The 17,039-nt window shown below is 31.6% G+C and overlaps 2 protein-coding genes and 1 long non-coding RNA gene across 4 annotated transcripts; 1 reads left to right on the top strand and 2 right to left on the bottom strand.

Annotated features, from left to right (window-relative positions):
* Nucleotides 1-131: 131 nt before the first annotated feature.
* Nucleotides 132-4,191, bottom strand: LOC137814872 (pectin acetylesterase 12). 2 transcript variants are annotated; one of them, XM_068617798.2, is made up of 12 exons: nt 3,608-4,191; nt 3,134-3,216; nt 2,751-2,880; nt 2,572-2,645; nt 1,852-1,938; nt 1,644-1,768; nt 1,484-1,544; nt 1,310-1,363; nt 1,105-1,182; nt 907-1,012; nt 659-804; nt 132-504 (listed from the first exon to the last, which is right to left on the bottom strand). In XM_068617798.2, the coding sequence occupies exons 1-12, from the start codon at nt 3,810-3,812 to the stop codon at nt 397-399; spliced, it is 1,257 nt and encodes a 418-aa protein (XP_068473899.1). In that variant the 5' UTR covers nt 3,813-4,191; the 3' UTR covers nt 132-396. The 2 variants fall into 2 exon arrangements, with proteins under 2 accessions (XP_068473899.1, XP_090149742.1); XM_090293616.1 differs by having other exon boundaries at nt 2,572-2,880; nt 3,608-4,103.
* Nucleotides 4,192-11,692: 7,501 nt separating this feature from the next.
* LOC137814870 (protein NRT1/ PTR FAMILY 4.6) lies at nt 11,693-15,708 on the bottom strand. Its single transcript, XM_068617797.1, has 6 exons — nt 15,089-15,708; nt 14,881-14,968; nt 14,563-14,780; nt 13,941-14,363; nt 13,715-13,833; nt 11,693-12,924 (listed from the first exon to the last, which is right to left on the bottom strand). The coding sequence occupies exons 1-6, from the start codon at nt 15,089-15,091 to the stop codon at nt 12,081-12,083; spliced, it is 1,695 nt and encodes a 564-aa protein (XP_068473898.1). The 5' UTR covers nt 15,092-15,708; the 3' UTR covers nt 11,693-12,080.
* On the top strand, nt 14,270-15,767 carry LOC137814871 (uncharacterized). The gene is made up of 2 exons (XR_011081690.2): nt 14,270-14,403; nt 14,511-15,767. It is a non-coding gene; the product is annotated as an uncharacterized LOC137814871 (long non-coding RNA).
* Nucleotides 15,768-17,039: the final 1,272 nt, after the last annotated feature.

The following is a 17,039-nucleotide window of genomic DNA, read 5'->3' as shown; positions in this document are numbered from 1 at the left end:
AGTATGATTGTTTTTTTTTTTTTTTTACTTTATTTTTAACCAGGGCAGGGGGACTAATAACGATTTCAATTCAGATAAATTCATCCCATTTTTTAATTAGTATTGCAAACAACTTACAAGGCGTAAAGTACTTAAAATGAATTTTAGCTTTTGTAATAATGAAGTTTATTTCACATACACAATCATGAAAAGTTCTTAAGATTGTTAAGGACACAACTATGAACTGCCTAAGTGTAGCAACTTTGTTGGTAGAAGTTCTTTTTATTCTAAGCTAAAAGGGAACTAAGCTATGACATTTTCAGCTTCCTTTTTTCTTTTATTGTTTTCCATAAGTTAATTGAATGGCATAATCCGCCAGTTATGCAGAAATGAATGAGATGATGGATGAAGTTTGGGTCATCTGAAAATGAGATGATGGCACGTATTGTCACAAGGGTAAGGACAATCAATGACCTTAACACCTGCTCGATCGAAATACCAATCTCCAACAGCCACAGCGATACCCTGCATATTCATCAATATCTAAATGTTAGATACATGAACATATTTAAATTAAACAAGTTGTTTCTAGAGGTGAATCAATGTTCTTTAGCGAATATAGTTTCCTTTATATTGACCCTCCTATTTTCTTCGAGTATTTCAATGGCTACAGACTCACCTTGTTCTTAATAACAGGAGAATTGTCAGCAAACCATGTATCCTGCCTCTCAGTTTGGCAGTGAGAAAAACATGAATTAATAAACAAACCATTTTGGTTTGCTCTTGCGAAGTCTTTGATAACATTCAGCATGTGATTCCGGAATCCTGCATCAAAGAGATAATCAAATATCTCAATCAGTTGAATAATTTATTAAAGGCTTCTCTCCACTTATAATGAATGCTATTTTTCTACAGTATGTTTATTACCTTGCAGATATTGGATTTGTGGTGCAGTACATTTAGCATGATTTAATCTACAATCATGCCAATAGCCATGCGGATCTGCAGATGGAGGAGCTAAACTGGACTGGATCTGAGGATAAGCAGGGATATGTATTTATTAAGTCTAATTTAATGATCCAGAAATTATGATTTATTACCAGTTGATAAAGTGAGACAATTTACCTGCCATGAATCATAAGCAGCATTAAGAATGAATAGCGGGGTCTTAACACTGGCAATCAAGTTTTGAGGAAAGAAGCACTGAAAAAGGGGTAGAAAACAAGTCACTGAAAGTTCAAGAGCAAGAAACGATGATGCATCCCTTTTCTGCATATTATTTTAAATGAAACTGATATTCCTAAATTTTTTGGCACAAGACAATGATTACCGAGATGGGATCAAGGTGATTAGTACAAATTTGTGGCAGATTCTTCTGCGCTCCCTGCAATGATCAAACAAATATTTATCAGCATGCCTTGAAACTTATACTCATGTAAATGACCAAGTTTTCAAACCATACAAACTTTTTGTCACACTGTCATATTAGATCACACTGTCTTACCTGCAATCCTACAACACCGCCATATAAATTCCTGAGGGTACGTCCACCAGATACGTCAATCCTATAATTCCAAGGGAACAACAGTTAGACACTAAATTAAGAACTATGATGATGGTGGAAATTGCACTGAAAGCATGAAGTAGTACAGCTTGCCACATACGCATCAAGAAACAACCCAGCATCACTTAGACATTTCACTCTTGTGGTCATTGGAAAGAGACCACGAAATTCATCACAATGAATAATAGTAGCCAGGCCACCCGCGGAGCATCCCGAAAGAAGAGCCTGAACCAAAATTAGATGCACATAACATGAGAAACATTACAGAGATAGTATTATATATATCCATGCATATGAGTTTCTATAACCTGATCGGCAAAACGCATTCCCTTTGACATCAAATCTTCCATAGCAGCTGCCCAAATACGCTGTCCTCTGAATTGCAGTTCAGCAGTCTATTTTTGACAAAATTTATGAAAGTAAATAGAGTGGAATAACCTTCACTTAATTCATCATATTCTAATGCCTCACTCCTAGTCTTCTGCTATTAAATTCTTGGTTTCAAAACCTTGTTTAAATAAAGTTCTTCCAAACAAATTCACGGAAATATAAAAGAACACAACTAAACTTAAAGATTTCAAAAGAACTAGAATAGAAAAGAAAGAAAATCACTATGTTGTCTCTTGGTACAATAAATCATAAGAAGGTGAATGTATTTTGTCTTCATTTCAACCTGTTTTCTATCTTCAATTTTCCCACTTTACACCTACTCAACCAAACAAGCCCATACAATGTAGTTGCAAAACTAGTCCTCTATGTGCATTTAAACCTTTTCCTCTTTACTTCATGTTAGATTTATTTTTGTTTGACTAACTGTGAAAAGAGTCTTGCACTACCATTAAACCATATGGTACCAAGAGTTTAAAAATTGTTAAAATCTTCCACTGCAAATTTAAAATGCAAATTTGACAGTGACTCTCTCAAATCGCACCCATTAAAGTGAACAGTTCAGAAGGCAACAACTTTGTTATGTCATTTTCTTGCAACCAAAATATCAATTTAAGGAACACCGGGATATCAAACTGTACCTCATCTTCACTATCCCCAGCAAATGAAGCACCGTCACAATAACGAAGCTTTATTCTATTCCAATTGAAAAAATCTACAAATATGCGAACAATAACATGAACAAAACGGCTGATACATATGACAAGGAAAAGAAAAGAGAAGAATTTGATCATTTCAATTTTTTCAACTGAAAAGAAACCTGGATTTTCTTCGGCCTTGTTACTCAATATTCCAGTAAAAGGGATCTCTTTTTCCATGAAATCTGATGATCCACGCCGGGTTTTCTTGCGATAAACACATGTTCTAATATTATTACACCATCCACCACCCTGCCACAGAATTTTAACTTCAACATCACAATGACATTTGGAGATCCTAAAACTTTTTTATTACTATACATTTGTCATGTCATGTGACAGAAACGGTATTCCAACAACTCATTCGCTACAAATGCTTTTCAAGTGGGAAAAAGAAATACATATGAAACTCTTGCAAGCCATGTTTTACACGGTAAAAAATCCATTACAGAAAAATAACATGAATCAAATCAAAACAATGAAAAAGACCAAGTGATAGTAATACCTCTAAATTAATAAGCCACCTATTTGATCCTGATCCATATCCTCGATGCAAATGATAACCAGGTAATGTTCCATCCAAGCAAACTGCCAAAGCCAAAGAAAGGAATTATATTTAGCCAAAACATTCTTAATTATGGTTAAAAACTGCTGTTCAATGCCAAATATCCCGTAAATATGTTGCAGTTCCTTCATGTAGGAACATTCGTATTTTACATGGTTAATAATTAACTGAGACACGCTAGGATTTAGTACTTAAAAAATTCAGAATCAAAACTTGTAAGAAATAAAATTTTCAAAAATGAACAAGAAAACAGAACAATTTCAATCAGACAAAGTGCATTCCAAGTAACAGCAGCAGAATATTAAAATGAGAAGTGGCAACAGCAGTTATACTTCAGACGGTGTCATAAGCTAACTAATTTGCTTATGAAATGAAAAATAAATACAATAACAAAGGTTGAAATTAGATGATTACCTGCTCCTTTAGCAGCAGCATTTTGGACAAGGGTGAGTCCTACCAGCAGAAGATTACTCCCGGCGTAGGATAAGGAAGCTTCATGAGCCTCCAATAAAGACAACTCTGTTTCATTCAACTGATGTTCATAATAACCTCCGAACCCATCAACCCAGTTGCTGAAAACAAGTGCTATAGCAATGACAGTCCAGAAAACTCTCGCCATGGCCAAACAACACTTGGTAAGTTGGCAAAACACGGTACTTTGTTTGGCTAATGAAGCAAACAATAATGCACACCCAAATCTGACATTAGCAATAGATGAGAAGCCATTTTTATTGAAAATGTTTTTTCTACTCTTAAATTTCGGAGCTAATCAAGGAAGAGTTACAAAAGTGGTAATAACGAGAGAGATAAAGAAAATGAAGGAAGGAAGAAAGAAAGAAAAGGAATGAGATTTATACACACAACACTACGTTTGGAATCGTATAAAGTTCACGCTTGCTAAATCTTGTGTACACCGTTTGTGTCACGGATGCTCTTTCTACTTTTTTTCTACATTAATTTTGATGCACTGGTATTATTCAAAGTGTATGATAATGTGTGAAGAGTTAACTTTCAGCAGATTTTTATACCGCTACAAAATCAAAATTAGAACTATCGTTTAATCTTTACTCAATTTAGTTAAACTTGTGTTAATCAAACTAAGAATTGTGTTAATAAAAAGGGTTGCTCAATTATTATAATCACATCAACATGTTTGTACAAAAGAAGAAATGTCAAACGTAATTATTGTGGGTTTGGTTTTAACGTTGTTATGCATTTACAAAAGAAAAAAAAACGCAGTGTGATTTAATGAGAACACGAGACACCGCAATAAACGGTGGTTCTTCTTTGTTGTCTTGTGACCACTTTTATTGTTGTATACTCTTTTTAAGTAAGATTTTATTTCTTGGTCTTAGGATTTAGGGTTTAGATCTTTTCGACAGAAAATAGAGAAGTAGTCAAGTTCATTTCATCATATATAAGTGAGTGTAAACTTCATTTCATGAACCGGTTTTATAGGATTACGTTGGGTTAAAGTTTACTTTGTAATATGGTATGAAAGTCATTTAAAGTCTATCTAAATGAATACCGACCATCGTGTCATATACTATCTGACCATTATCGGAATACCCATAATAATATATATATTTAAAAAAAAACAATATAACATGCATAACCAAAACACATGCACAACAAAAACAAATGTGGAAATAAATAATGTAATTAAAAATATTTTTCAATTTAATTATGTAGTCTTTTGTAACAAGTTTGAATGTGGTAAAGCAAGAATAAGTATTAAAATTATTATAAATATTTTTTAAATTATATAAAAAAAAACAAACACTGTAGTTTGTTGGCTATCGTTGATTAGTAATTTAGTAGTCTAAACTTCTCTATTTTTTTGTCTAATTTTTAAAATAATAATACCCAGTAATGCTTAACGATAAATATCTCCAAACAATGCAAATTTTTTTAACATGGTTATGGTATGTTACAAAACGGTCCCCAGGTATCAAATAAGAGTATTATTAATATATATATTTAAAAATACGTAAAAGGTATTTAATGATGTGATTTATAATTATTTTTATTTAATATTTAATAAAAAAGTCAAAAAAGGAAAATATTTTGAATTGGTATCTTTATCCATCAAATAAATCAATTATTCAATGGATTTGGCCATTTTATTGAAACACCTTTATTAATAAGATATATATTGAATGCATACTCATTCCTTTAAAATTTAGAAAGAAGAGTCCAGAAATATTTACAACTGAAATATACTTTGTATTTAGAAAGAATTGTATTTCCAGAATCAAATTTGGTTTTTCAGTATTAAGAGCTTAGTTAGTGTATTGTTAAAATATATTTTTGATTAATTAGAATCGATAATAAGCATAACTTTTAAAAAAATTATTGTGTAACTTATAAATATTACAATATATAGCAACACATAATGAAATGGAAGTATAACTTTTACATTATCAATATATTTAAATTAAATTCACAGTGTAATAAAGTTATCTTCCAGTCCATTTGTATCTCCATTTTTTTAACAACACCTATTATTTAAACTTCATTCTAAAATGATGAATAAAAATATAAAAGTATAGAAGGTTCGATGATAGCACATGCTCAACACCTTTTTTACGAGCACATGCTACAAATTTTGTTATTTTTTTTATCCGCAAAAAACTTAATTTATTATACAACTTACAAAGGGACCAAATCTACATACATGATTAAAAAAGTATCGTCAATAATGTTTATAACATTTTACATAAGTTGTTCTATAAACTATTAGTCCGACAAATTGGTGTTAGATAAGATTCAATATACAAAATTAGAACAATAAACATAAATAGGCGAATTTTCATCAGCATGAAAGTATAAATAATGCTTGTAATAGCATGAGTAAATATTAAAAATAATAGAGAAAAATAGTTTTGATAAATTTGGGTTGAAGCGGATAAAGCCAAGAAAAAAAACATTTTTATTGTACTGCAAATTTAAAACAACATGATATCTTGTTTTCTTAGGATATATTTTGGAACTTGGACCATGGACCATGCTTCTAGATACAATATTTTTATAAGATATGAGCAAATTATATATTATATTTTCTTCTTTTTCTCGCCAAATATCTATTCATAAGAAAAGGCAATCCCAACCTAAAAAATTAACGTGGCTTCGAACTTAACGCAAAGCCTAATAAAAGAAGTGAGGAATATAGAAAGAAAGTGGGAAATGGTTTATTTTTGGGTGATAGCATAGATTCCAAACTTTTGGTGAGTGGGATAAAATATGCGTTTCTTTTGAATGTGCATTTCCCACACAAAGGTAAGTGTTACAAGGGTAAGCAGCTAATGAAGAGGTTGAGTACTCTACACCTAAATTTCACATTCAAGGTAAGTGTTACAAGGGTAAGTAACTAATGAAGAGGTTGATTACTCTACACCTAAATTTCACATTCTCTTTTATTTTAATTTTTGGTGTTCGATGTTTTAACTTATCATCATCTTTTAAATAGAAGTATCATCTCTTCGATAAAAGTACTTCTAATGACACTTTAACATTCAAGTTAATTTTAAGTATTGTTTTTCAAGGTATTGGGGTATAGAGAACGATTGCTCCTGTTTTTACCTTCGGTCGGTCACTGTCATTCTAAACTTCCTGCTTCGCCTTCCTTCTCTCGGTCGTCTGGTTTCATAGGTTGGGATGGTAACTGCAGAAGGCACTCCAACGCTCAAGTCAGTCAGGATGTCGGCATTCGGTTGTTAGAGTATTGTAGATAATGACATACCTGATTCTTGGAATCTACGCTATTTATATTACCTTAATAGGCTTTCGTTGGTGAGCCGGATTAAGAGATTGGTTCGTGTTTAGGGTTGTGTTAAACAATCCTTAATTATAGATTAACTCTGCTGACTTAGTCAACCCATGACTTGTCGTCATGGGTCGGTCGGTCACATATCGTCACATAACTTTCTCATAATGATTAAGTGGTTAGATAGTTCGAATGTCAACCCATGACTTGTCGTCATTGAGTCGTTCGATCGTGTCAGTACAATTATTAAAGTGATGAATGTTCAAGATAAAAATTTCATTACTTTTATTTTAAAAGATGATTATCTATTTATAGCTATAATTTTAAATAATATGTACATAATAGTAAACATGATTTAATAAAACTTAATTATCCGTTGATCTTGATTTCCATATAGCGTTATTTAATGATGTTCCTAATTAATTTATGAAACATGTACGAAATAATCAGAAATCTACTAGTCAAATCCTTATATATATATATATATATATAAGTATTCGACTTTCAGATAATAGAAAAAACATCCTAAGATTTAATAAAAAAAGCAACCATAATTAACAAAGTTGGATGACCATATAATTAAAAAATTTATAACTTCAACTTCAAGTAAATTATAGCTAAGAGATTGGGACATTGATAGCAACAAAAGGTTGATTTATATAAGCACCAACCATTAAAAGTTATGAATGAGAGAGATCACAAATCCCTAGAATGATTTGATGTTACCCTTTCAAGTATTTTATTTGAAATTTGAACACAAAGATTAATGGGGTGAACCACAATTCATCCTCTTCAATCATGATTTCCTCAGAACTTAAATAAAGGGCGCATGTGAGAGCTACATGCCCAGCAATCACATGTGATGCAAATTTAGCAAATACATAGATTATTCTATAACAATGTCTCATACTTTTACTTTTTTACAATCATTAAAAAAAATAGAAAAAAAAGTGTAATACATGATAAGTTATGTCAGGTGTGAAAGAAAAAATGGGAAAGAACAATGTTACTCCCAAAGATTTGGTATTATGCAGAAATAATTGAGGAGACAGTAATTAAGACAGTGATGTGAACAACACAAACTAAAGCAAAAGGCACTTGGTCTCTCTGCCCTACTTCTGCCAACACATAATGTTAAAGCTCATAAATCCAACTTTTAATTTCTTATATCCTCATGTACACATGTATATCATATTTTAACTTATAATAATAATAATAATTATTATAATTATTTTTACTTGTTTATTTATCTATTCTTTTATTATTATTACTTATTATCATGAGTGGCTTACAGCACCAAAGCTCAAATCAAGAATAATATAGAAGACCTTAGTTTGAGTCTGGATCTGGAATTCTTCTGCAAAAGGTAATAGTATAGGTGTGTGATTATATTTTAATTCTGTGTTACACTGTGAAGTTCTCTTCAATATGTATATTAACTTAACATTCAACTTTATCAAGCTTTTTATGATGAAAACACAACACATCCCCTTCTTTTTAAATACTTCTTACGGTTTTATAATGGTTACCTATTTCTTAAAAAAAATTTACTTTTTGTTTAATTTTTTTACAAGAGTCGATTAAGAGCCAAATTCATAGGAAAAATATAGTAAATAGTTTAAATTTAAACTTTTTTTTATATAATAAAAAAAATTTCTATTTGGATGATATGACGTATGAAACATTATGTTAGATTTTAGGATAAGATAAGACTATTTTGATAATTAAAGATTTAATTTGTTTTGTGTGAAATTCATCTAAAGCTTAAATGAAGAATGATATGTTAAATTTCAATGTTATTAAGTTTTTTGGTATTAATATTCGTACTAGTAAAGTTCTTCGTCCTCTTTCTCTTCACTAGGTTGAGTTAAAATTAACACAAATGGGGCTGCTTGGAATATATACTGGTTTTGCTACTTGTGGAAGTATTTTTCGTGGGAGTATGAGGAAGTTTATTGGTGGATTCCCTGTGTTTTTTGACGTTCATACTGTTTTGGTTGCAGAGTTTTATGAAGTTATATATGCTATGAAGGAAGCTTAAAGAATGGGGTTTACTAGTGTATGACTTGAATGTGATTTTGTCTTTGTTTGTATTGCATTCACGGATAGGACTAATGTACTTCATAATCGATGAAATACTTGTTTTAATTATTGTGGCAAAATCAAGTTTGAGTTTACTCATATTTTCCGTGAAGGAAATGTGTGTGCTGATAAGTTGGCTAATTTATAATTTATTTATAGGTAATCATTTTATTGGTATAATAGGTTTCCTTCAAGTTTATTTTTATAATTCTTTATAAATATGTATAGTCTACATATGTACTGTTTTTGTTAACATATGAGTTTTTGTCTAGTCCCGTAATATTAAATTTTTGTGATGAAAGATGATTGTTGTTACTTGATGTGTCAACATAGCTGAGATGTTAAATTGCATAATAATACTCATAACATATCAAAGCTTTATAAAAAAAAATTTATATAATTGTTATGTTTATCTTTTTAATAAATTGAACTAAGTAACTAACTCATTAAAATCAAATTATTTTTACACCCTAAGATAAACCACTAAGTAGTTTGATATGTAATAATCGAAAAATAAAATTGTATTAAGAGAGAAAAAAATAAATAACTTAAAATTGAAATAAAAATAAAAATATAACTAATTACCTATTTTATTTTCTTATTTTTATTTTATAATTTTAAAATTTGTTTCAGTTTTTTCTCAAACATTTATTTTTATTTTATTTTTTAAAAAATTCATATTAGATATCACTATGCAACAAGTAACAACAATCATCTTTCATTACCTATGAAACAAAATATTAGAGATTTTTTTAAAAAAAAATTAAATTTTTTATTCATTTGTTAGTTTATTGTCACTTATTTGATATTAGAGATGAGTGAAAAGATATAAAGGAGGTGGAACCTACAAGAAGACTTTTAAAGCATAAAAGGAAATAAATGCACTAAAAGTTCTATTATGTAGTTACAGTAATGATTGTGTAATTATTATATATGTTTTGAGTTTATTTTCAAAATTACTAACTTTTTACATTTTATTATTATAATAATAATAATAATAATAATAACAAATAAAATTAACATGGAAAGTTTAAAATAAAAAACATGTTAATAATAATACTAATAAGTGTTTAAAATAAAAAATAAAAAAATGAGTGAGATTAAATCCCTTATCTATTTTCGTAACCCACTATCATTAAATTATTTAACGTAGCTCATAAATAAAAATATTTTATATATCTTATTATTGTATTTGTTAATTCTATAAATTATTGAGCAAATTTCATTTTTTAGTATTAAATTCTATTGTTTTAATTTGAAATAAAAAAAATAATGCATTTAACTAAAAAATTAATCACTTATGAAAAATAATTTAATATAAATTATCTTATAAATCTTAAAGTTACAAGAGTTATTCCTATTTAAAAAAAATTAAAAATTACCTTTTAAGCACAAACAGGCACTTCATTTATTGAACAAAAAACAAAATTGAGGTTATAATTTTTTAATATTGTTTTCATTAAATATTATAATTAAAAATTATTCAACATATTTTACTAAAAAATCATTAAATAAAAACTAATTTAAAAAAAATAAAAATTAAATACTATATTAACTAAATTAAATATTATTTTATAAACTAAAAAATTATTAATATTTAAAATAGTTTTTATTATTAATAAAAAAATAATAAATTAGTTTTTAAATTTAATTAATTATAAATATTTTAACTATCAATTATTTAAATTTTAATATTGGTAGTTAATTAAATACAAATTTAAAAAATAGTTTATAAATCTTGATAATAATAAAAATTATTTAGATATTAATAATTTTTTAATTTATAAAATAATATTTAATTTTGTGAAAATAGTAAATAATTATTTTTTATTTAATAGTTTTTTTAATGATATGAAAATTCGTAAAGAAAATAATGTTATATTTGTTTTTCATAGTTAAGATGATCTAATCTAGTAGCTTCAACGGTATACGTGAATTATTTTAACTTCTTTATCTGTTTTTAATAAAAAAAAATATGAAAACTATCACAAAAAATAATTATGATATATATACTTATTCTTGAAACAATTATATAGTATAGAATGCTACAAATTATGTATGAAAACTTGCAAAGGGAAATTAGGACAGTGCTTATCTGAAGACTAAATTTACTAGATGAAGTAAGAAGCACAATGCCTAAAATAATTTGCATATGTTGTTTAAGTACTGTTTCTTTTGGGTTGCAATAATGAGTGATAGAGTAGAATCTAGTTTGAATTGAGGGACCATGACCTTGGTCCTTGGGGTCATAATCCAAATCTTGGATACCTAATCCTAAACAAAGTGTCAATGGAATTTCCTTCACTTTTCTTTTTCAGCCTTTCTTCTTCTCATAGTCACTTCGCCATCACACCATCCACCATCAAATATCCATTTTCATTTTCTCTTTTTTCATCAAACCCTGCACTGCAAATTTATGGAAAAACAAAAAAACAAAACTTCCCAGGTCACCAAGCAAAACTATTTTTTTTATATAAATAAGTATTTATTATTAAAAAATAATAATTATCAAATTATATGTAACTAAAAAAAAAATCTCGTTTTCTTACCATTTTTTACATACCATTTTCTTATACTAATCTATTTTAAAATGGAACTGAGCTAGCATGCTGGTGGAAGAGGTTTACTAAAACATAATTTGTACCACTGACTACACTCAAAAAAGCTGTTACAAATTATAAACGATGTTAGATACAAACATAGTTACATATTTGTTTCTTTTATAAGACTAACTATGAAACTAACATCGATGAATGGCCGTTGGGCTATTACAAAAGCAGGTGAATGAAGTTACATTGAAAAAGAAATAAGTTAAAAAAGAAAAGCTTTGAAAGGCAACAAAAAGAAATAAAGCATACAAGCAAACATGTAGCAAATAGAGATTTCAAGCATTACTTAACTATTTCCACATCCCAAGCTCAGTACATAATAGCAGCCTCTTATGCTTATTGTATTCAGTATCCATTAATAAACCATTGTGCTTCCTTTCTTTCATTCTCTAACATTGCCATAGGGTCCTTCACTTCTCTAACATTGCTTTCAACCATTCAGAGGCATTTCACCTAAACCCTTAAAACCTGGACCAGAGTCTTCACGTTTGTACTTGTACCTTGAGGCCCAATAGAGGTAGTTAAAAAAGTTAAGGCAACTAAGGGCGGCTAGGAACCAGTAGAACAAGTTAAGGTTGTTTTGGTTCAAGTCGAATCCATGCAACCACCCTTGTTTGCTTGGAGTGATCCTTTGGGTGACAGCATTTATGACATTCACAAAGACTGTGCTCAAGAAGTAACCAAGGGATGTTGACAACCACGTTAAAGAGGTTGAAAGTGATTTCATGCTAGCAGGTGATTCCCTGTAAAAGAATTCCAATAATCCCACAAGGGTGAACATGTCTGCAATGCCAAATATACCATACTGGAATGAAAGCCAAAATAGGCTTATAGGCTTAGAAGGGTCTTTCCTTCCTTGATCCCTTCTCTTCACTTCCACAATCCCAGCCACTGCCATTGATATTGCTGAGAGTACCAACCCCACCCCTACCCTTTGGAGTTGTGTTATGCCTGAAGGGTGTTGAGTGATCTTTCTTGCAAATGGCACAAAAAATAGTTCATACAAGGGAACTAGGACACTTATGAACACAAGGGGGATAACAGGAATGGATGGTGCAGGCACTGTTAGAGACCCAAGTTTTAGGTTCATTATATTCCCTTGTTGAACTGAGAATGTTTGAAGTTGTGCCATACAGGTGTTCAGTATAATGGTACTTGCTACTATGGGTAACATTCTTGTTAGGATCTTGACTTCTTCGACCTGTGTCACTGTGCACACTTTCCATGCTTGGGGTTTTGAGTTTTCTTGGATAATGGCCGCTTTGTCTAGAATCCTGCGTAATTGAACAAACCTCAACTTTTTAACATGCATGAATGTGAAAAAAGGGGAGAGGAGACATGTGTATGCCTAAATCCAAATCTTGTCATCAATTATTGTACATAGGAAGACTATGATTTAAGCAACCAAATAATAATTAAATATCAACAAAGAATAAATCATTGAAGTTGGCTCAACTGATGAGTCTAAAGTTTTCCAATTTTAGAGGTAACAAGATATACCAGAAATCGGGTTAGCAGGATATTGATGGTAAAAAAAGGTTAGATTTAATTCAGACTTCTAAAGTGGAATCTGATCCCGATGAAAACTATTATTTCATATTCTGTTGAATTACAATCCAAATCAAATTATGAGAGAACCAAATTTCCTACTCGTGGACAAAAATAAAAATCACAGTTATCCTCTGAGTTGTATGATATTTCAGAAAATGAAAAAGAAAAAGAAAAAACTAACTGATTGATTGCATTCAGTACTGTTCTTTATATGCCTCTTCCTTAGTTATGTCAGAATACTTTTATTTTGTGTTGTGCAATTTACACACGGCATAGATTTTTTCCCTTCTATAATCATTCATTCCCCATATCTCTGCCGTTCCTTGACGTGTAGAGTTTATAGTGGGACCATGGTGCTTGGCGTTACCTACTACGAGGTACATGAAAAAGAATCCTAACATGCCAATTTGCTGGACCCTGTTTAGTTTAATAGTCTTGTCATTTGCAAGAAATTATTAGCCTTTTTTCTGTGTATGCCTGTTGTTAAGTATGAAATTGAGGAGGGAGAGTCACCTCATTTGGCTGGTGTGGGCAATCTTCTCTGCTGTAGCATCTTTATCACTGATTTCATATAGTTCCCCATGTGACTCCGGCAGTGACAACTTTCGGTTCTTAAAAGCCACAACAATAACCTGTAGTTAACAAATAAAATGGTTTTTTAACATTATAAAATGTGCATGTAAGTTGGTTTAGTAGTTTAGTACTTATCATGAAGAAAAAGCCAAACAGAGATGCACACCTGAGCAATTCTCAAAGTGGGGCTATCTCCTGGAGTTTTGATGCGGTAGAATGGCTTACCAAGAGCAAGGGTCACAAATCCAACAGAGGAAGCAATGGTTATTATGAAAAAACCCCAATGCCATGCTTTTTGGGTGCTCACCCACACAACACCAGTGACTCCTGTTATTGCTCCCACAGTTGAACTCATCAAAAGCCAATTGAAAAAACTGGCAAGGGCTTTTGCCTCAGTAGGATCCTTCTCATCAAACTGGTCGGCACCAAATGCAGTCATGGATCCTCTCACCCCTCCCATTCCCAATGCCATCAAGCACAGTGATGTGTAAAACATCCCTGCTATGCCACCTTTGACACAGCTTGACTTGCCACAAGCTTCAGGGTGTAAATGATTTGAAGCAGCCTGAACTGTGAGCATTGCCAAAGCCTACATGTGTGCAACCAGATACGATATAGCCATGCTTGGTGTGAGACTTTTTAAGAAATAATAGTTTTCTTTTTTCAGAAACTTTATCAAAAGGTTGAAAGGAAGTAATTATTTTGTTCAAATAACATTCGTTTCTATGTTGGGCAGGTCATTGGGATTTAGGAATTTTCAAAGATGTTATTTATTGTTCATCACTTACCAGAACCTCTAGTGATCCGAAAAGCAAGCATGTGGTGAATCTGTTCAAGTAAGTATCTGAGATGAAGCCCCCAACAAGGGAAAGCAAGTAGGTTGAACCCATAAAGTTTGTGAGGGTGTTGGCTGAGCTGGCGAGATCAAAGTGCATCACTCCATAAAAGTATAGGACTATGCTCACCATGTTTGCCACAAAACCCATGTTGTCCAATGCTGACAAGACTACAATGAACAAGGAAGGGAAAGGGGGTAAAAAAAGCTGAATATATATCTTGCTATCAAATCACACAACAGAAAGTCTTCTCCTTTTGCTTTTGCATACCAAAAATGAACATGGAAGCCATGAATCCCCCTTTACTTCTCTTCCATTGGTTGAGGGGCCTTTGTTCTTCCGTGGCATCATGGTCAGCCTGTATGACAAGATTTGAAACTCATTAATCAACAACACACACATAGAGAGAAGATAAAGGGCTAGAGAAGGAGGATTGAACATGAGCAGAATGAATGAGTCAGTAGTGCTAGTGGGTTACCATTCTAGAGATTTTGGAGAAGTGTGTTTTAGACAGGAATGGAGTGTTCAGGGGAAATGGTGTTTATGAACATATAGCCCAAAAAGGAAGCTTTCGAGAAAAAGATAGAGCTCAGACAAGGATGGTAAAGAGAGAGCAACTTTGAGCATAAAATGCACAAGAGGGCCTAGTTTATAATTTCCACGACCTTAAATTGATTCCCTGTATCCTTCACTAATTGTCCTCCATGCTACTCATCATGCTCTCTGTCCCTCCTTTTTCAAGGCCTCTTAGCTCACCAGTTTGGCATTTTCAAATCCAAAACAGAAAAGAAAGATTTGGGTAGTATTCTTGACAGGGTATCCCTCAACACTCACTACTGATTTGGAAGCACAAGTGGCTTAAGGATGTTAATTGCGGATGCTTAATCAATCAATTATCTTAATCAGCCCAACATGCTTGCCCCACTCCACTCCATCTATGTGCTTGTCTTCGTTGAACAATCCATTGGTAGCATTTATCTATTTCCTGAGCCAGAAGCTTTAATGGGTCAATTTGAAAGGAAAAGACTGCTTTACGAAATTGCGTAGACTTTTCTCGGTTTGATTACATAGCATTATTTGATTTAGTGGTCATATCACAGTTCAAATTCATCAACTGTTTATTAACTATAAAGCAGCTTCATACACTCATCACGTGATTTCCTCATGATTTTGCTCTTAATTATGTCATAAGAATAGCCTTGATATATGTGTGAACGTATTATACTACATCATTAATGAGAACTTGTAATGGTTTGGATTCGAAGTTGAGTGAATGCGTGGTTTGTGGACTCTTAACATTTTGGCAGTTAAATTAAAGCTGCACCGGCAGCAGCAACTTTGTGTCAAAGCTGAATACTTAATTGTTGTTATTCTGATACGTATGAGAGGACTAAGGTTGAAATTGAAACTTGTCCTTTTGGTTAAGCAGCTTTGTCAGACAGAAAAAGGATATAATTTTCTTACAATGGAAAAAAAATCACATACTGCCCAAAAATTTGCATTTGTACGAACTAGGAAGAAACACATAAAGCTTCAAATTTGGCGAAAGCTGACCTTCCAGTTCCATACCCCAGAGGGCAGTAAAAAAATAGAGAAATGACACGAAAAACCGAAATCCTAAGTCAAATATTCAAAGTTTCAAACTATGGGTCACATGGTACAGCTCATATGGTGTCCTCAATGTCCTTTTAGAGCTCCATTGTTTGATAAAAGTCCATGACTGTCACTTTCCCTCTCTTATCATGCACATCACTGAAATTCAAGAGCTTTGCCTTTAGCTTTGCTTTGTAATCTCATTCCACTCATAAAATCCATCTTACATTTGAACTGTCTCTTTCACAATAGCAGTCTAACTTCTAGTATCTCAATCATGCTAAATCTTTTTGTTCGAAAATCACTGTCAACTGAAAACACTTTTTTCAGTGTTCCCTCATCCTGTTTGATTGGTGGGTGAAGCAAAGATGGGTTAGAATCAGAACTGGTTTTGCTATCACAGTTTCACCTTACAAGCTAATCACTTTGAAAGTAAAAGTTAAAAAGTAAAAAACCTGCCTGATTATAACTTGTGTGTACATGTTAGTTACCATGCATGATGCATGATGCATGGTAGTTTTGTTTCACTAGTCCAGCCAGAGCCAGCTAGTCCCACAGAAACAAAGACATTATAGTAAATGAGCCCATCAACATCATCTGTATTGAGGTTGCTGCTTGTCAAAAGAAAATGCACATGATAATAGTCCAAATCATCTTCATTGCATTCCAGGGACATATCAAAACACCTGATGCTATCAATGTCCTGCTCTAAAGATGGAGAATATATAAAACAGATATTTATACAATTAAAATAACCCTGGATCTTTCCAACTTTAAAATTCAGAGCTCAGAATGGTGCAAGTCTCCTATTTTTATTTATAATCGGCAACCTCAAT

This window comes from Phaseolus vulgaris, chromosome 1 (genome assembly GCF_051622355.1).
Source record: "Phaseolus vulgaris cultivar YP4 chromosome 1, ASM5162235v1, whole genome shotgun sequence".
Lineage (NCBI taxonomy): Eukaryota > Viridiplantae > Streptophyta > Magnoliopsida > Fabales > Fabaceae > Phaseolus > Phaseolus vulgaris.
The sequence above is the reverse complement of the archived record's forward strand: the minus strand, read 5'-3'. Positions and strand labels throughout refer to the sequence as shown.